The sequence below is a fragment of the Cavia porcellus genome, unplaced genomic scaffold, assembly GCF_034190915.1.
Source record: "Cavia porcellus strain 051 isolate PalLab524CR breed Dunkin Hartley unplaced genomic scaffold, mCavPor4.1 scaffold_22, whole genome shotgun sequence".
NCBI classification, from domain to species: Eukaryota; Metazoa; Chordata; class Mammalia; order Rodentia; family Caviidae; genus Cavia; species Cavia porcellus.
Window position 1 is genome coordinate 45,002,865 of NW_026947505.1, and position 21,665 is coordinate 45,024,529.

General features: G+C 33.6%; 1 protein-coding gene across 2 annotated transcripts in view; it reads right to left on the bottom strand.

Moving 5' to 3' along the window:
• Positions 1-21,665, bottom strand: part of Tfap2d (transcription factor AP-2 delta) — a 59,932-nt gene that overhangs the window by 7,755 nt on the left and 30,512 nt on the right. For both annotated transcript variants that reach the window (XM_063233120.1, XM_063233119.1), the window contains one exon: positions 16,022-16,135. In XM_063233120.1, coding sequence (XP_063089190.1) covers positions 16,022-16,135 — 114 coding nt within the window. The remainder of the gene's footprint in view (positions 1-16,021; positions 16,136-21,665) is intronic.

A 21,665-nucleotide genomic window follows, 5' to 3' on the forward strand; every position in this document is an offset into this window, starting at 1 on the left:
CTAAAGCCCCAGCCCAAAAGTGTTAATTCTTATATGGCCTTTTTGAAAACCAAGGACAATGGGCAGAAGGTGACAGAAGTTTAAAACCACTTATTGTCTGTGATTGATTGTAGAATACTTTACATAAGTAAATACTTTAAAGGTCAGTTTTCAACAGGAAAAGCATTGTGCAAATTTCATTGATTAACTTAATTTCTTATGCAACAAAACATGCTTCACATACTGAGTAGGATGATGCTGCTATGTAAAACCCTTCTTTCTTGCAGTTTTCAAGTGAACTTATGAATCCAAATAATTAAAACAAATAATTAGAACACCTCACAAAAATGTACAAAGGACAATTAAAAAGTATTAGTGATAACATCAGGCTCTCCTGTTAGTCCTAGTCATTCTAAAAATATGTTATAACTTATTTACAGTGATGTATAAATAAGAAAAAGATTAATGAGCTACAAGCAAACTCAAAATGTATGCTAGGGTTAACTTTCAGGATTAGGCAGAAAACAAACAAATATTACATGTGATGATTTTTCACATATGACACCAAAAGCAGGGCATCAAAGGCAAAAATAAGCAAGCAAAACTACTTTAAATGGAACATTTTCATCACATCAAAGAAACAGTCAATGATGTGAAAACAATCTACACCACGGAAAAAGATATTATCAAGCCGTTTATCTAAAACAGGATTAATGGCTAAAATATAAAGGGAACTCACATACCTCAGTAGTAAAAACAAATAATCTAATTAAAAATAGGCAAAAAAATCTGAACACATTTTTTCCCAAACATGACATGAAAATGGCAAGTATGTATATGAAAAGATGCTCGTTAATCATCAGGCACTTTAAAAGTAAAACCACAATGAACCACCACCTCACGCGTGTTACAGTGGTGATGAACAAAAAGTCAATAGTGGGTGTGTGGAGGGTGTGGAGAAGGGGCACTACCTGTACATTGTTGGTGAAAATGTAAACTGGTAGTTATTAAAGGAAACAATACAGAGCTTCCTCAAAAATTTAACACTGGAACTATAGTAATGGTCCCACATGTGACATATAGCCAAAGAAAATAAATTCAATATCTTAAAGAAATATTTGCACTTTGATGCCCATTGAAGCATTAACAACAGCCAAGTTGTAAAAACAATACAAGTACCCATCAAAGATGAATAAAGAAACTGTAGGTTATAACTGCGTGTACATAATGGAACATTATATAAAGAGAGGGAAAGATGGGAGAGGGAGAGAAGAGGTGAGGGATGAAAAAAAAGGTAATTGGGATGTGTTATTTAAATGTATCAACTCTACATAAAGACTGTAACCAGTATGTACTATAAATATACACAAAATTTTTAAAACATAAGAGGATCAAGAGATGGGTGCTGGGATGAGAGAAAGCAGAAGAAAAGGAATTAAGATGTGTTCCGTCCAACTCCACACAAGGACTATAAACATCTATGTGTTAAACACAGAGATTAATACACCAAAGTAAAAATATAATAAAAGAAAAGTATTTAAAAGTAAAATCACTTGACCAAATATGGTCAAGTGAAATAAGCCAGGAACAGAAAGTCACATAATTATGATTTGAATCACATATAAGGTCTAAACTGTGTCAAACCATAGGAACAGAGATTAAAAGGATAGTTTCCAGAGGTGAGATGGGGGAGATAGAGAGATGATGGTTAAAAAGATTTTCCACTATAAGATAATGAATTTTCTAATATAAGATGATAAATTCTGGGACTCTAACATGGTAGTTTCTGTAATAATACTATATTATATATTTGAAATTTGATGAGAGAAGATCCATGTCACCACACAACAGAATATTTATTTACCTAATTGTGGTAGTAATTTCACAATGTATCAAATCAACATATTGTATCACTGAAATATATACAATGTTAATATGTCAAATAGACCTAACTGGAAATAGAAATAAAAGATCTGAAATGGGAAGCTGCTGTTATTAACTCACATGTCACCTGACATTGTAACTTGCCAGTGTTTGAGTATTAGTTACCTCCAGGAGACAGCTGCCTTTTGAGCAGAAGAGATGTGGTCCCAGAGCATGGAATTAATTGGGATAACCAAAGACTGAATTTTCCTTTGGTTTCATTTGGGAGTTTCTGATCTCTAGAGTAGTAGGATTTAGTTTTAAATCTGTGTTCCAAGAATGAGGAAGATGAATAATACAAAAATGGGGCCAATCCTTGGGAGCAGGCAAGGGGGATACTGTTGTGTTAGCAAATAAAAGATTACCTAATAAATAAGATACTTTGCTGTCTCTTTAAAGAATTTAACACTAGCAATAGTTTAACTAATGGGGTTGAAAATATTTTCTTGAGGTACAAAGAAGCCATGTTTCTAGATTTAAAAATGCAGGCATTTTTTTCAGAGATGATCTTGGAGAAACCACAAATATAGAAAACAAAATAACAAAGAGAAATATGCCTTAATAATTAGAAAGAGACAGAGTTTAGAAATTCTGAGTTATTGTATTACATTTAATGAGTCTTCTATCAAATTTCTATAATGGAATAGTTGTAAAAATTGAGCTTATCATGTTTGAATTTACTTTACTTTCACCAAGTTTTACTTAATCTTTTCAGTTGGTGGAATTTTGATGAACCCATTAAGTTGTGTGCCTAACACCATTACTTGAACATTCTCTTGGACTTCCTTTTAGTCTATTCACTCTTCCTCTGCACCCTTAACTCCTGGAAATCACTGTAGTAATTTCTGTCCCAATAACCTTATTTTTCTCCCTAAATGTCGTATAACTGAATCAAAAGTCTACAAATCATTGTTTCTAGCTTCTTTCACTTATCACAAGTTTTTTCTTCCCTGGTGCTAGAGATCAAACCAGAATCTTCTGCTAATAGACATGTGCTCTACCTCCCCAAACAGCATAATAATTTTGAGATTCATCCAAGTTGCATTTATCAGTAGGCTGTTTCTTTTTCTTGCTGACAAACATTCTACTGAATGGATTTATCACAATGTGTTCACATAGGAGTTCATTCCAATTTGAAGTATTAGCATTTAAATAGTAGAAACTATCACTAAAACGTTGCATGGGTTCTACTGAACAAATAAGTACAAGTACAAATAAGGAACTGTGCAGTCTTTTCCTGGGTTAGGTGATGATCAAAGTTTGGTAGACAACTTAATTGGTGGGATAAAATCAATTATATGAAACTTAGGGAAGATGAATGGAAACATAACCATTTGAGTAAAAAGCAAATTAGTGTTGCAGTCTACCAAGGGTGAGATCTAACACAAATGGAATTCACAGGAACAAAGGATTTAAAAACAATCAAGTTAAACTAAAAGAATCGAGAGTCAAAATTTGAGGTTTGGGTTGTAGGTAAGCAGACATAGAAATTATGTCTACCCTAGATATAATGTTATTTGTCTTTTTTCTCTCCATTTCTCTAACTGGTTTCATTTTCCTATTACTAACTTCACACTGAGAAGCGGGAAGGCTCTGATAACTGACTGTGAGTAATACAGTCACCTGCTGGGAAATTTAAACTTGTAGTATATGGCACTTGACATTAGGGGAAATGTAATTTATATTTAACAGTCACTTTTAAAATTTTATTCATGGCTTTAAAAACTCCTGTTTTGTTAGACCTACCAATTAACATTCTCTAAAGCATCCTTCTGCAACATAAACCAGATCTCCATATTGGCTCAGTTCAGAGAGGCAGTGACTGCTGAATACAACTTTCCACCTACGTGTTAAATTAGCATCCAAGTGTTTACATTTCCACAAGTGAAAGGACTCTGTTGTGTAGGGTCAATTTTTAGAGAAACCCTGTGTGCATGTGTGTGTGTGTGTGTGTGTGTGTGTGTGTGTGTGTGTGTGTGAACATGTGCTATAATTTAAAATGACATTGCACCGGGGATGCAGCATAGTGGTAAAACACATGCTTAGCACACTCAAGGCCCTGGATTTAATCTCCAGGACCTTAAAACTAATAAAAATAAAATAATGGCTTCTTCTTAATGAATAGACTTGTCCTGGATAATTTTACTGGTACAGCCTTCAACATTCTGAAGAAAAATTTATTCCAAATTTTAGCTATAATTGCTATTAGCAGTTAATAAGAAGTTGAGGCTCAGAAACAGAAAAAAGTAGCACAGAGGGTAGAAGAGATGAGATTATGTTAGGGGAAAATACACTATGGTTTAGTTAATAAGATGGTAGCTACAATCCAGTTTCAATTCAGTCTATACTTGGTAAAGTATTTGGTGTCAAACATGATGAGAATCTATTAGGAAAATTCTGCATATAATAAGAATTTCACAAATTTTCTTCACACTTGGTAATCCTTATACATGTATTTTGTGGTTCATGGTCAAGGTCTTACCCATAATTACCTTTGAAATCCTCAAAGCTTCAGGATAAGCACAATGTAAACAGTTCTAGTATTCTGGATGTACATCTATCAGAGGAACTAAAGCCAATTTAGGTTACTTAATCTAAGTAAATATAGTTTATTTATATTTGCTGTTTTTGTTGCTAGATAAATGTTTCTAAGATATTTTTATAGTTCTCTAATAATCCTTCAGAAATGGTTTAATTTTGTGTTAGTTGATTTGTCTACACTAATTTACATTAAACTATCAAAAGAGTTTTCTAAAAACAGCCTAAAGCAGGCTCCTATGGAGTCCTCCAAGAATTCTCCCGTCTTGGCAAGAGTGGGGTCCTGTATCTGGCATTTTCCTACCTAGCAAGCAAACTCTAATTAGTGTGGACTGAAAGGTGATGGAAGTTAAATTAGTAGTTTTCACTCAATTGTGTCTACCAAATGTGGATTGATTTCTCTAGCTTTGATTTGCTGAAAGAAATTGATACTATTATGCTGCAAAACAGAAGTTAAAAATTCAAGAGAAAGTAGCCTGCCATGATGATGTATATAATCACACCAAATTCTAATTCCAGTTTGTGAAATTTCAACTCAGTCCTCCCCACCTCTTTCTGTACTGCTGAGAATTGAATCTAGGGATTTCTACAAGCCAAACAAGTGTACTACCACTGAGTAACAACCCCAGACCAAAGCCCAAGCTTTCTGCCTGGAAAATGTTTGACAAGCAAAATTCTATTTTTCTCCATTTATTTTGATATGTGTGAAGGTTGAAACAGAGCCTGGACTAATATTCCTATCATTTTCTTACATTTTATTGCATGGTTCCTGTATTTGTTATGCATCTTTTGATTTCTAGGATTTTATGAATGATACCTGCACAATCCTCAGCTCTGCTCTTCTACTTTGAGAAAGCATGCAAGCAGCAAGGTTTAAAGGAAAAAAAGCTTCCTTCCCTCTCTTCCTGGGTTACTCAACTACGAGGTATAGGACTAAGTAGTCTGAGCTTCAGTGTGCACTTATCCCTACGGCAACAGGCGGCCACCAGAAAGTGTTTTCTTTTAGCCATGAAAACATCCCTGAGAGAAGGATTCTGAGGAACAGCCCCAGCAAATGATTGGGAGTGTCCTCTTCCAAACTTTCCTTCAGACCCCTGAAGATAAGATATTTTATGTCTCTGTAGCATCACAACGTTTATATACAAGCCTCATTCTGGAGAAAGTACAGGGTTTGTTCTCCTAGAACTGAGTGGTATTATTCTTTGTAGCCTGATTTAAGAAACAACAAAAGGTAAACTGTTTGATAGTGCTTATTTCCTACATCACTTTACATTATCTCTTGGTATATTCAAGTACTCTCTAAAGCAACTTTAATTAAGGTATCTGGTCCCCTGGTGGCTGGTGATGAGGAATCATGAAATCAGCTCATTAGCAAGCCCTTAACAGCACTCACGAATGTTTTATGATTTCCTTAGCTGATTGCTCTCAAACTAAACACTAACTACCTATAAGAAACTACCCAGTAAGCTTATTTCAGTGAATTCACAATTTAAATGGGTTATGATGGGGTCTAAAAGATCAGTGTTTTTTAAACAGTTCCCATTCATCTTAAATGAAGCTAAGGAGAGGGACATGTTCTATTAGGGTCAACAAATAATGCCAAATGTTATATCTACTTGCACTTCTGCAGTATTTCTCTGAGAACTTTTGTAGAACTGTAGTAACATGGAATGTTAACAGGTAATCTGAAACAGAAAAGATTTCTGTGATCAAGTTTTGGAACATGGGGTAAAGAGTCACGGGAGCTTTTGACATGCTGTTATAAACTGTAATACTTTAAAATAGATTTCTTTACTTTAAAAACTTTCTTGAATGAAAAATCTGTACTGTGAAATGCTAGTGCTCTGTAAATTCCCATTAGGGATGTGTGGTCATTACTATTCTGGACCTCTATCAGATTAGGAGGTATATGCCCACATAACACTTGTGAGTAATGCTCCTTATTCATGTTTCAGGTTCCAAGAGGAAATGGATCCTTGCATTTCCACTTTAATTAAGCTCATTAGCTGACTAATAAATGTAATTATTACCTACAGTCTGGCCAATCACATCCAAATCAAATTTTGAAGGTGACAATATTTTTTGACAACTTCACTATATACATTTACACATAAGTAAGCAGTTTTCAGGGAAAATTAATCATGTTTTTATAACTTTTGCATATCAGGTATGTCATATTTTCTATTTGGAATAGAAAGATGAAAATATCAAAACTAGGACTCTTATAGAATTGTTATTGAAATACTGAGTTTTGAAAAACACTGAACAAGTAGATAAAAGTTAAAAGAAATGAGGTCTTAGGGAATGAAGTCTTAGTGTAAGTAATAATTTAAAATCAAGCAGTAATTCAAGATTGAGATTTAGGAGTCTTAGGATCATCAACCTTAATGCACTGATTTATAGAATAGTATGAAGCAGCCAGGTGATGAAGCACCTGTTCTAAATCCACATATCTGCTTGGGAGTGAAGAGGAGACTGAGTGAGGGCCCTGAATTATCCATTCTACATGTTTCCTGACATCCTGCATCAACCCATTATAGATTTTTCCCCAGTCTATAAATGACCAAAGAAAATATTTCAATAAAATAAGTTGTATGAAATTTATTCTTTAATTTATGCATTCTGTGAAATCAATTATGTGCATAATACAGCTATTAGATAACCATGTTGGCAACTTTTTATTAGGAACAATTTCTTCTAGTTCTGTTGTTCAAATTACTATCTCCTATGTGCTGAACCTAGAAATTCATAAAAATGTTATCAAATGACCCATGGTGGGTGTTTTAATGTATGTATTTGTTTTTATTGAATTTATTGATGTAATTTAGATATATGTAATGATCATATTCATCATAGGGAGTTTGTTCCTGTATATGACATATCCTGATTTCTCTTTTTTCCTCAATCTTCTCTTCTCCCTTCAACTCATCTTCCCCTCCTTATTTACAAAGCTTTGCTTCTATTTTATCTTTCATTATTTTTCCTTTTTCATTCCTTCCTTTCCTCCTTCCCCCTCCCTAATTCCTCTTTCCTTTTGATCAGTTTCTTCCTATTTCAGATCTACTGTACATTTTGATTCTTATTTACTCTTCCAGCTTCTCCCACCAGGGAGACAATGTGATACTTACACTTGTATGTCTAATTTATTTCGCTTCAGACCATGGTGTCAAGGTTTATCCATTTATCTAGAAATTTCTCAATTTCATCCTTCCTTATGACAAAATAATACACCATTATATACTTTTTAAAAACACACATCTTTGTTATCCATTCCTTCATTGATGGGCATTTGAGTTGATTAGCTATTATATACTGCTATTATAAACATGGGTATTCATATATCACTTGGTATTGTGTATATCTAAACTATATCAATAAGCGTAGTAAGACAGTCAAGATTTAACATTAAATACTCAACCCTCAAAACAAGCATCTGAAATAGATACTTCTCAGATAAAGAAATAGATATATGAAAAATATATGGCAAATAAAACATGAAAAAATGTTTAGCATCACTGGTCATTTGAGAGGTGTAAATTAAGACAATGCTGAAATTCCATCTTACTTCAGAAAGAATAGCTATCATGACAAAATTAATCAACAAGAGATGGTAGAGAGTTTGTAGGGACAAGAATACTCTCCACTGCTGGTGGGGATATACACTGGAAAAATCACTGTGGAAATCAGTATGTCGATTCCTCAGAAAACTATAATTAGAGGTTCCATTTGTATGCATCTTTTGAGATTGTTTATTTGACCAAACTTTAGTCAAGATTCTGAATTTTTACCTAGGTCCATCTGTATACATCCTTGTAAAACCAAAGTTTAGCAAGAAACCTGGAGTTATGGTTTAATCTGGGATGCCCTTCCAAATCTCATATGCTCATAGTTGGGACTTTTCAGAAGTGGCTGCATCAAGGGTGTGTGAATGTGGACTAATGGTGCGATTCTGGGATTAAGGGAGCATAGGGCTGAATTAGTACACTAATTGGTTTATAATAGTTTTGGTTGTGGGTGATGGCAAGCCCCATCCTGGGGAGTAGTAACACTCAAATATTTTGTAGCCTGGATAGAATAAAAGGAAAAGGGAGCCATGTTGCTGCTGTTGTTTGCTGCCTGGCTGCCTTCTGCCTGCCATGCCATGAATAGTTTCTCCTCTTTGATTCCTCTATGTTATGGCACCCTGCCTTGGAAACAACTAACTATGATCTCAAACCTCCATAAACTGTGAGTAAAAATACACCTATCTACTTTACTTCAACTTGTGAATTTTGGTTATTTTTATCTCAACAATAAGAAAATTAAGGTACCTCATAAATTAATTTAACAAGAACTCACTAGCTTTGGTATCTAAATAGGTTCCTCATCTTCTAGGTGATTTTTGCCCATCTGACCTTTAACAAGAATCTTGTCAGATAAGCTTAGCCAAGTTCCCTTAACCCCTGATGTTTCTTTTTAGTAATTTTCTATCCCTGCCCCCTCACTCAGATTGCTCCATAGCTAAAAATAGCTTTGTGCCCATAGTATATTTCCAGTTGAGCTAAATCTCTGTCTTGTGCTACAAGGCCCCATTGCAGTAGTCCCTATACCTATACTATAATATTCCTGAATTAAGTTCTCATCTTCCTTTAATAAGTGTCATTGAACTTTTTTCAGCACTATAAATTAAACCCAAAGAATGTTGAGCTATGTCCCCCAACCATTGCCCCACTTTTTTATGAAACAGGTTACCACTCAGCTACTGAGGCTGACCTTGATCTTGTGATCCTTCTGTTTCAAGTTCCTGTAGAATACTTTTCTCCTTAACAGTCTTGCAGCCTTTACTTGATGCTATGCAACTTGTGAAGATCCGTAAGTACTGGCAATATATTTAATTCTGTAATTTTCTGCTTAATGATAAAGATATATTAATGTAATACAGATTAATTAAAAGCACCATTATGGTTGTTCTTGTTTAATGAGGAAGTGAAAATTCTTGCATGTTTCCTTTTTTAGTGTACATTTTTGCTAGTAAAAAATCTTTCTTCAAGGGGAGCTTGTTTTTTATTTTATTATTATTATTATTATTATTATTATTTGTATCAGGAATTGAACTCACAACCTTGCCTTTGCCAAGCAGGCACTTAGCTCACTGAGCCAACCACCCCATTGTTTTTTATTCTTATGCAAATGCTAATTTTGTTTTTCTTCTTTAGTGAATTAGATCTGACTATCTATGGGTATGTTTTTTGTTTGTAACTGTGTGTGTCACACATTTTTGGACTTCAGGTTAAAGTTTAATTTTAAGACCACAAAAGAGTTGTTTTGGAAACAAAGTTTTTCTTTCTTCACAATTCAGGCATAACATGTCCATACTCTTAAATATGATTGTACTAAAAGAAGCAGAACATCCTGTAAGAGGCTTAATAATTTTATTTCTTACATAAATTTAGTTGCTTATTTTATGAAATTTTCTTTTCAGATTAAAGATTTAATTAAATCTCTTCAGTTCTCTTCTGACACTAAAAAAAAAAAAATTTCATAAGATTAACAAAATCAAGTGCTGCTGATTTCCTTCCTCACTACTGTCCTGGTGCTGAACAGTAGAGAAAAAAAATCAACAGTAATGTATATACACAGGTTAGTCTCCTTGGAGAAGGCTAAAGTTCCCACAAATATATGGGAAAGCTGTCTTCAGAGAGCTGCTAAGAAAGTAGCACTGAGAAAATGCTAGTGGAATTGACTTGAATGCCTGTTGTGTGTGGATCACTGAAGAAATGAAGATGAATAATCCAGAAAGAGAAAATTCAGGGTCATGAAAGCTGCCTTTAGAAACTGGGGATGGGGGGAAGCAGGGCAAGAGTACCAAGGCCCCCAGGAATGGGCTCTTAGAGAGACAGGGTTGTCTCAAAGAAGACATTTCTAACAGACTTGTAGGAGGAGAGGAGCAATCTGTTATCAGAAGTTTTCAAGGCAGAAGTGGGTGACAACTTGACAGGGATGCTGGAAAACGATCTAAATGTTGACAGAGAGTAGGAAATGTAAGGCATCTTCCAACATTGAGAATCAATGAAGAAAAACGTAATCACTGGCAAATACATAGATACTTATTTCCAAAAACTATGAGAGAATGGGGAAGATCAGTTTTTAAGAAGGTGTCACTATACTTAGTTGTCTTTTTTACTCAAATAGGAGAATTAAGTATATTGATCATTTCGTTTCTCAGGCCTGTGGCCCAATTAAAACACTATGGTCCTGGGAATAAAACAGTAGGGAATACATCTAAGACTGCATTGAGCTGTAATGATGATTTACATTTATTAACATATCTAGGGGACAGTACTATGTACTAGGTATTATGCATAGGAGGTGAAAGTCTTTCCTGTTTGCCCCAGGTAATTACCAGCATCTGCTTAATCCTGTTTTGCAGAATTGCTAGCAAATGTCTTCATATGTAATTATTCTCCAGTTTGGATGTTCCTGAAGAATGTGACAAACCATCAGTCATCTTTTCACTTTCTGCCATGAGCACAGTGAAACACAAGAAACAATAAAATTCCAGTTTCCTAAGGTGGATTCTGAAAACAGAAATCTTTCTTCACTTTTTTTCTGACAGTCTTTTCAAACGAGGCATTAAAGAGAGTCTAACTTTTCTTTATTTACGTGTGCTTTGCTTGACTTCAAATTCAAGGAGACTGTGAGAAAATAGATTTTTTTTTTAAGATTTCCTAAAATCTCCAGGAAGTGAAAGTCTAACATTTCAGAAAATTGTGACTGTGGGCTTCTTTTCCCAGTCTCATTCTGCCTGTGACACCCCACGCCACCTGGGTCTAATTGCCACTGCTACTCCTCGGGTGTTGAATCCAAAGGGTCATCTACCGAGCTCAATCAAACCTCTTCCACTTTCTGGTAGATATGGGAGTGTGTGGTGTGTTCTGTACAATTCACACTGCTGATGGCACTCAGTAAATTATAAATAAAGAATAAACCTGCTTCTGCCAGCATTTGGGGAAACAAGCCACTTTCCAGGCTGCAAATCAAGATGGTTACTGCCGTGCTCACAGTTTCCCAAAACACACTGACGTGTCATCTGCCAAGGAAACTGGGAGGAGTTATCTGTGCTTTACAAGGCCAGATTATCCCCTACCTTTGCTAGACATATACAGTCTGCTGAGAGTAGGTCATAGTTCTCTGGGTACCGAATCAGCAGTCCTACACGGAATAATTTCAAGTGCTCTGTCCTGGGAAGGAGATTTTGGTTCAAAAGAAAAAATGGTAACACAAGTTGATGTCTACTGTTTAAGCAATCCTCTGTGCTGATTCAGTCATATTCTTTTTCAGTAGTTTCTCACCATACAGTGAGAAACTAGACTGTCAATTGCTCTTTGCTTTTAAAATCAGAAATGGTAAGATTTCTTTCAAATTCATCTTTCTGTTAAGCTCATGGTACTATCAAAATCACACTTATCACTGTAAGTGGAATATTATGAAAATGGTACTCGATATTAGCACATTTTTAACCCAGGTTATTAACAGAATCATAGATGTAGAATACTTTAATACATTAATGTAAATGACAGACATTATACAATTTTCAGTGTGTCTTTAAAATTGGAAGACAGGGGATTTAGCTCAGCATCGGGACAAGCACCTGCCTGGCAAGCACAAGGTCATGAGTTTGATCCTCAGTACAAATAAAATAAAATAAAATAAAATAAAATAAAATAAAATAAAATTTGAATTGTGTTTCATTGAAAGGTAGGAAAAAGCTAATAGTTTAAATCTGTTCTAGGACAATTGCTCTTAAACTTGCATATCATAGTCAACTTCAGAATTTTGAGAAGAAGATGGGTACCTGAGTCCTATCATAAACCTGTGGGAACAGATCTTTAAATATATATGCTGCTCCTTAAGACTTTTAAAAAGCTCTAAAATAGATACTGTTGTTAAACGAGGTTTAAGGACTACCCTTGCAAACCACAGAGGCTATTTCAAAATCAGACAACAAGCCAACTTCTTTTTTTTTTTTTTTTTTTTTTTTTTTTTTTGAGACAGTGTCATTCTGTGTAGTTCAAGCTGGTTTTGAATTTACTATGTAGTCCAGCCTGGTCTTAAATTCAATGAATCCTCTTGCCTTGGCCTACTGAATCCTTCAGTTATAGGAATGTGCTACCAGATCTGGCAATAAGCCAACTTTTGCTATCCTGTCATTAAGAGATTTTACTGTTGCTTCTTTTAATATAAACATAGTAAAAAAATTTCACATATTTAAATTGAATTGAAGCTACATCAAGAGCCTTCAATCTGAATTTTAATTGGAAATGACAACTATGTATCTTTTGTTTCAAATGATGTGATTTAAGGTATGCGAAAGGATGAAATTGGATATTTGCTTTATACCATATATAAAAATTAACTCAAAATTGTTCAGAGCCCTAAGTGTAAGAACTAGTCACAAAGATTTCCTGGATGTGACACAAAAAGCAAAGGTAAAAAAGTAAAAATACCTAGTAAAAAATATGCACTTTCCCGATACTCACTGGCACGCTCCCATATTCTGTAAGAAGAGGTAAGCAAGAGCATAGAAAGTACATGTAAGAAACACTCATCTCATATGTAGAAGTGAAAACTTTCTGTGAAGAGTCTTGTGGAATTTTTAAGTTGGCAACCAACTGAAGTATGGACAAATTAGCCAGCTGCACCTGTGGTGAGCAAGTGACTATTTTGCTTATTTATTTCTCACAGTTGCTAATGTCCAGTGTACATTTTGTAATTCTTTTCTGTTTTGAGTCAGTAAGAGAGAGCTCACTGTCCACTGAAGGTTTCAGTTGGAAATAGCCTCGTACATATGAAATAGAGCACCAATTACTGTTCATCAGAGAGTTAAACCCTATGTGTTACAGACTCAAGCCACAGAAAGAAAAAGCAATTTATGAGATGGAAGAAAACATTTTCAAATTATATGCCAGATAGAGAGTTAGTGCCCAGAATATTTAAAGAATGCCTGCAACTCAGCAATATAAAGCAAAACAACTTAAAATAGGGCAAATAATTTGAATAGATTTTTTTCCGAAAATGATACATTTGTTCAAAAATCACTAATCATTAAAGAAATGCAAATATAAAACACAAGAGAATATCACCTATTAGGATGACTATTATAAAAGAAAAGTAAATAGCAAGTATTGGTGACAATGTGCTGAAAGCGGAACTTTGTGCAATGTTGGAAATGTAAAATGGTTACTTCACAAAACAGTATGACAGTCCCTCAAAACAAATGAAAAAAAAAAAAAAAAACAGAACTACTGTATGACTAAGCAATTCTAATTCTGAATATATAAGCAAAAGAAATGAAAGCATCTTTAAGAGATTTTGCACAACTGTGTTTACAGTAACAGGGTTTGTGACAATCAAGAGGTGGAAGCAATCTAAGTTGCTATCAATAGATGAATAAATGTATTTATTTGTACAGTGGGATTTTGTGCAGTCTTAAAAGGAAGAAGATTCTGATTTGTGCTACTCCTCAGGTGAATCTTGAAACTGTGCTTAATTAAATATACTAGTCACAAGAAGTCAAATGTTGTCATGGATACAAAATATCTAAAGAAGCCAAACCCATAAAAATAGGAACAGAATGGTCTGCAAGCACAGGAGAGAAAGAAATAGGATGTTTTTTAGTAAATAGTTTCTGTCTTGAAAAAGTCACAGAGCTTTGCTGTACGATGATGTATTTGCCTCACTGAACTGCATATTAGAAATGTTTTTGATTGTAAATTTATGTTAGGTATTTTAAAATCACTATTTAGAAAAATATACAAGTTAGGAAGTTTGCTGTAAAGTAAATTTTGACTAAGTGACTTTAACAACTCCACTAATTTACCATTATGAAATCAGAAAATAGTAAGTAATGTGGACTATGAAAACAATAAATGAAACTACTAGCAAGCATTTAAAATAACATAAAAAACAGGAAATTACAACTTTCTAGTATTCAAAATGCTTAGCATATGCATATAAACTTTTATAAGTGATACTATTGTAATTACTGCATTAAAATTAATACCATAATTTGTCATAAATATAAAATATACTGTTAGAATATTTAAATGTATAGTTTTATACTGTTTTAAATTTTTATTAAAAATATATAGCCACATACAATTTCAAGAGATTTATACCTCAAATGTAATTTCCCTCTCATTTTTACTGGGGATGGATATAGCCAGTTACCCAATATCTAGGTCTTTTTTTTTTTTTTTTTTTTTTTTTTTTTTTTTTTTTTTGTACTTGGGTATCAAACTCTGGACCTTGCATTTGCCAGGCAGGCACTTAACACTGTTGAGCAAAACCCCTGGCCAATAACTAGCTCTTTTCTGAGGAGCACAAGCTTATTACCATATTCTATGTGGAGAAGTCAATAAGAATATATGAAACCTATATGAGGAACATTCAGCTCATATTTAGAAGTAAAAGTTTTCTCTAATGAGTTTTATGACATTAGATAAGCAAATCACTGAAGTATTAATAAATTAGTGTATTATGCCTATCCCAAACAAAAAGCTGTTCTATCTATTTATTTCACATAGTAGCTGATACTCAGTATATACGTCGAAGTTCTATTTTGTTTTGAGCTAGGAAAAAAGAACTTACTACACAATAAAAACTACAGCTTCTGTCATTGGAAATAACCTAATACACATGACATAGAATCCAAGTTCTGCACACTTTAATTGTAAATTCCTCTTTAGACAACACTTATAAAAACTGCTTAAATGCAGAATTGAATTTGAATAAAAATTAAATGCTAAATTTAACTTTTGTAAAACTTAGAAATCTTTAGTGTACACACAAACAAAAATATGGAAAATGGTTTACAGATGAAATACTTGAATCATCTGCATTTGTTAAACTTTTATTAGTAGTGCAAGAGCAGGGAAATAATACATTTATTGAATGATTTTATACTTAAAGAAGACAATATTATTTATACTTAAAGAAGATTTAATATTATTTATACTTAAATAAGGCAATATTATTTTTTAATTTAGGTATTCTTAGGTTACTTAGCTAGAGAAATAAAGGTTTAAAAGAGTATGCAATTAACTCCAAACAAACCAATTCACATGTATAAGAGCCCAGATTTAAAAATGGTTCTCTTGACCCCAAAATCTTTTGCTTTTAAATTTTATAGGCATTATGTTTTTCTCAGTATTATTGCGTTTTTCCTTATGATTTCAAGTGAGTGGCAGAAAAGTTACTCTAGAGGTATATGCTACATTTGGTGAACTTTGGGAAGATAAATCCTAAACTGAATTTTCAGATATGTGTTTACTATATCTTGAGGAAAATTGTGACATTGAAAAATGAAGTATTTTATTTTAAAGTCTGCAAACTAAAATCCTTAGAAATAAATGTCTTTTAGTGAGTTATCAAGCCTAGGCTATTTTGTCACAGCAATTCTAACAAACTGGAACAGTCACCATTTTTACAAATGAGAGCTATCTTTAAGTGGCACTACGATGAGAATGCCAAAGATCTAAATTAGTAAAGGCAGCTTAACAATTGAAAACAGAATCTGAGCAAATAGAAAAGCAAGGCTTACCTGAAATGTGTCAAGTGTCTCTGGATGTCAAGGTCTAGAATTGGAGTGGGTCTGGACGACCCTAAAGGTGATCTATCTTGGCTCAGGAGATCTTGGAATTCTTTACAAATTTGTCTAAAGTAAAAGATACAAAATTGCATTTGAGGTTTTAAAATGAGGCTGTAATTTCATGGCATGATATTTTACCAACATTTATTCTCTCTTTCAAAAAAGGACAAGAAAAAAAAAATTCATCTAGCAACCTCTGAGATTTCATCCATAGTATGCACTTGAGGTTTACCATGGTAACTTTGCCTGGAGAATTATAGTAAGATCATAAAGCACCATAAACAAATAATGATCCCTGGGTACCAACAAAACCAATCTTCATGTTTGAAGAGGATAGTCATAGATTAATTTCAGTTTAAAAAATAATTCAAAGAAAGGATTATACAAATTTCTCTTTAAATTATTAGAATGCAATGTTTAAGAGCATCAGATCTGTAAGCAAGTTTTATTAATGTTATAGGCTAACTTCATTCAGAGTCGCAATTAAAATTTATTTGGAAAATTCTTGACATAGCATTATGATTTACTCATGGACTAATTTTGTGTTTTAGTATTTGATGTGGATTATCACAGAGAGATAGAATTTAGGTAAGTGGGTGTAAGGATGGAGAGAGAGAGCAACACAGAAGGAGAAGTAAAAGGATTAAGACATGTGGTATATGTACCAGCTGCTCATGGTAAATACACTCTGTATCACAAACATGTACTAATTTAAAAACAAATATCTGAAGTAGGTCATTCTTACCCAAAGTTTAGTGTACTAGCCTCACAAGAACTGTTAATACTGTGTTCCAAATAAGATTTCTTGCACAAAAGACTCACAGGTACATTTAGTATGGCTTTTCTTTCTTTAAAAGATTTTATGATTTCTGAATTATTGCTTTTACTTTAGTTAATGTCATTGTCATATACTGGATGATGTAGTCTTTGTGTTACATAGTGCAAATGACATAATTTTAAAAAGAAAGACTATGCAAGAAGACTTTTAAAAATCAACAAAACATTAATTAATGTAGCAGCAGGAGAATGAAATCAAGGACTATCAAGAAACTACTCAAAAGTAGCAAAGCCACTCCAGGTTCAACAGACAGTAAAGTGTGGTGTGAGCAAGTATTTTGTCTATATAATGGGCCATTACAAAATATAATGATACTGCCCTGATTACAATTACCAGTAAGGTTCAAAGGGTCAAATTATCCCATGAATGTTGACTGGCTATAATTATGCTGTAAAGTATTTGTGTCATTAACAAATGACCATTACAAAATGACAAAATGACTTGAAGTATAAATAATTTATGATGGAATTTAAATCGGAAGAGATATTAGATTCCTAAAATTTGTATGATTCTGCCAAAGATCATTTATTTTCTTTTTCTATGGCTAATGAGCCTCTGATTTATTGTCGGTGATCAAATATTATGTCATTTCACAGAACTTGCCTCATTTGTTTTTATATAACACAGGTAAAAGGAAAGCAAGGTTGTGAGGTAAACAAAGTCCTTATATGTTTAAATAAAGTAGAATTCCTCACATCTTCCTGTAGTGTTTTGGTTGAGACTCAGAGACATAGCATCCACATGCATGATTTTAACAAACATGTATGTTTATTATCACTGAGAATATTTGCTCTGAACTCATTTCTGTTCTCAGCAGGCTAACTTTCTGGTGACTTGATACATTTTGGCAGCTGAGTGTGACTTTTCTAAAGTATTTGATGCTGTTATGCGGAGCATCATCTTGTGCTATGTTTTATGTTATTTAAGAACTAGATACATTGTGATATTTATTTCCAGAAAGTATCTAATTACCTCATGTTATCATATTTATGACTAGAAATATAAATTTCTGGGTAATAGCACATCATTACAACCCATTTTCACAAGAAAGATAAGTTTTAATTTTCTCTCAGATTAAAATAAATTTTAGCTGGGTGTGGTGGTGCCCACCTGTAATCCCAGCACCTGGAAGGCTGAGACAGGAGGATCACCATGACTTTGAAGCCAGCCTGGACTACATAGTGAGACCTTATGTCAATAAATAAGCAAATAAACAAATAAATAAACTTCAAAAATAATTGTTTTAATTCTCATGATATAATATTAGAATTAGGCTATTGAATAAAGTAACTTATAAATTGACAAATGAGCTCTGTTTTTGAAAAAAAAAGTGCTACAAGTTATAATGAAACTATTGAAATAAAGGTAAGACAAAGTGCAGAAAAATTTAACTCATTAAATAAATAAATTACATCATATATGCAGCTCTAAAAGGACTAGTATTAGAATTCTCAGTCTTTGATATTCATTCTGCTGTTTAATTTATGGACGAAGAATAGCTCTCAGACTTACAGATGACAATGCTGTAGATTCCACGTAGGCAGTTATCAGTATCCTATTACGGCAGTTATAGAATTATTTTTATGAGTAGCTTCATTCTTACTTAAATTTTTATTTGTAAAGTCATAATAGGAAATGCTGTCAAGTCTCCAAACAAAATGTCATACTTATGAGTTATATAACACAAGATGATGTTTGATGAATCATACCTTCTAACTTTAATACTTATATCATTGTCCTTAAAGATCTAAAGTTTAGCTGATTTCTGGATTTAAAGTTCTGTGCAACTCCTGCTGACAACTATTATTATTATACTCAGCTGAAAATTGTTCTGATTTACTTAGTGTATATAAGATGTGAACCATACTTAATCTTAAATTCAATTATAAAATTTACATGTGCTTTCCATTAACTAAATACTTTGTTTGATGATACATAGTGCATTTTTAGAATTCAAAGATTGTCTCAGTTTCTACCTAATTATCTAAGTTACTCTAAACTACTAGAAACACAGAAGTAGATGGCCAATAGCAATCAGTTGGCCATTTATATGCTATTCAAACTCAGAGTTGAAAAGAAACATGGAGGCCATGTCCCCTGACAAAGACAAACAGAAACTGAGCCTCTCAATTTTAGATTTCATATATATTTTGATAAAGTTGAAGTCTTATGAAAAAAGGTGAACTGAGTAAAATGTAATGATTATCTACATAGGGCAGTTAATGATAAATTTGAGCATTATAATTGATGAAAATATCTGATGCTGTACTAAAATTGGAAAATTAGAAACTGCTCAAAACACATTGAGTCTGTTCATACGTAGCAAAAAAAGCAAGTTATTGTTGTACATCCTTAGTTATCTACTTATACAGATTACCTGTTGTATTATATATACTGGCTAAGACTGCATAGTTTCTGGTTCTTTATTTATTTATTTATTTTTTGTCTTTTTCCTTTTTATCGGTACCGGGGATCAAACTCACGACTGCCTGCTTGCAAGGCAGGCACTTATGCCGCTGAGCTAAATCCCCAGCCCCCAGTTTCTGGTTCTTTAACTTTACTTATATAGTAGCTAGCTAGTATGAAGATGGAATTCATGTAAAAATATAATGGTGAAAATTATGAATAATTTATCTTAATTTCTAAATAATTACGCTTATTTATTAACCTATAAAATGAACTAAACGAATGAGTAATGCGTAAATAAATAGCGGTAAAAAGAAGGATTAAAACCAATTCCTTGGGGGCTGGGGATTTAGCTCAGCAGCATAAGCGCCTGCCTTGCGAGCAGGCAGTCGTGAGTTCGATCCCTGGTACCGATAAAAACGAAAAAGACAAAAAAAAAAAAAAAAAAAAAACCAATTCCTTGAGCCAGGGATTTAGCTCAGTGGTGTAAGTGCCTCCTGACAAGTGTGAGGTCGATCTCCATATCAAAAAACAAACAAACAAGCAGAACGGAAAAAAAATCCATGTACTCCCAATGTTTTATGGAATAAAAGTTCAAAACAATATGCATTGCAATCAGGCATAGTCTCTCCCTCTCTCTCTCTGTCTTTGTTTTTGTCTCTCAATTTCTGTCTCATACAGTCCCATGTGCACCACGTGTGCACACACACATACCTGTAATCCTTTTCAATACAGAAAATACTAAAGTGTTTTCTCTTAGGTACTTTGTGCATTGGGATAATAGTAGCATTCTGCGTAGTGCCACCAGGTGGAATGCTATTATGCTTTGGAATCACCTGGAGATACTATCTAACTTCTAGTAGTGAATAATTCCCTTGATCTGTAGTAAAGTCTTTATCTTTCTCCAGAGATTACATTAGTGATTCAAATTAACCAACTACAAGTACTTTTAATTCCCTATAAGCATTTTTAATTCCTTTTGGAGAAACCGAAACATGATGGATGAAGATCTTCGGGGTTATGAAACTACTTAAAAGAAGAGTACAAAGTAGAAAAGCAAAGACCCCCAGAAGACGCGACGATTCTCTTGGTCCATTTTTTTAGGTCTTTCTACTGGCAAGTTTCCAAGTGCTTGCACAGCATAATGTTTACTGCCAAATTTCAAGTTTGATAACTGATGTGATTTTCTCTCTCTGTCTCTTGGCCTTCATTCTCTTTCTTTGCTCCTTTCCTCTTTATTTCATTTTGCCTTTCTCTGCTCTTTTTGCCACCACATTTTGTTTTTCTTCATTTTGGGATAAAATTAGATAATTTTCTAGTAGTTTTAAAACAGCAACACATAAATATAACCTAAAAACTCAAACTATAAACCACAAACAGTGCACAAACCCCAAGGAAGACTCATGTCTCCTGGACAAGCCTGTTATGTGACCAGTGTCCTGCACAGACCATTAAATCTACAAAAAGATCTAAGTTACCTTACACGCTAGTGAAGGACTATTTCGTTTTGACTATAGGAAATTTTAGTCAATATAAATGTCTGCCAGCATGCTATAAAGTTGGCAGACAGATTCTTTTGCATCAGTTTCTAAGAAAACATTTTCTAATACCATCATGTAGGTTCTCTTCAGGAATTTCCTAAATAATTTACAAATGACAATATAACCATCTGTAGCTATCAGTTTGAAAGCTGAATATAATAGACTTAAGAAAATTGTTTAAGACCATTAATGAACTATCTGTAGCATTAATTTATTTCTGCAAAGAACACATGGCAAGATATCACTAAAAGGAATTTCTTTAGTTATCACTAAAAGGAATTTCCTCTAAAACTTTTTCTTTCTTACTTTCTTTTTTGAAGCAGGGTTTCACTATGCAATTTAGGCTCTCCTTGAGCTCACTTTGTAGCCCATGCTGATCTCCAGCTCGCAGTGATCCTTCTGCCTCAGCCTCCTGAGTACTGGGATTGCAAATATGTACCACCAAACCCAACTTCTTCTAAGACTTTTAAATGTGATTCAAAGTGGTATTATGGTTTTGGTGGGTTTTCACACAATAATATGGCAATTTTCCATAAACTGTTAAAGGATTTTCAAGTCCATAAGATTTAAAAGTCATCTCTTACAATCTTTCCTTTTCTTAGTGGACTGACACATATGCCTGCTTGCTTGCTTGCTTCTTTCTTTCTTCCTTTCTTTCTTTCTTTCTTTTTCTTTCATTGCCTACATTATTTCCCTTGTTATTTTATTTGTATGTTACTTGAGCTTTTTATAATTCTTAGAGCTTTTTACATAATTCTTTTAAAGAATATCACTATGGAGGAGATAAGGCCATGCAAGGATTGCTTGCCTA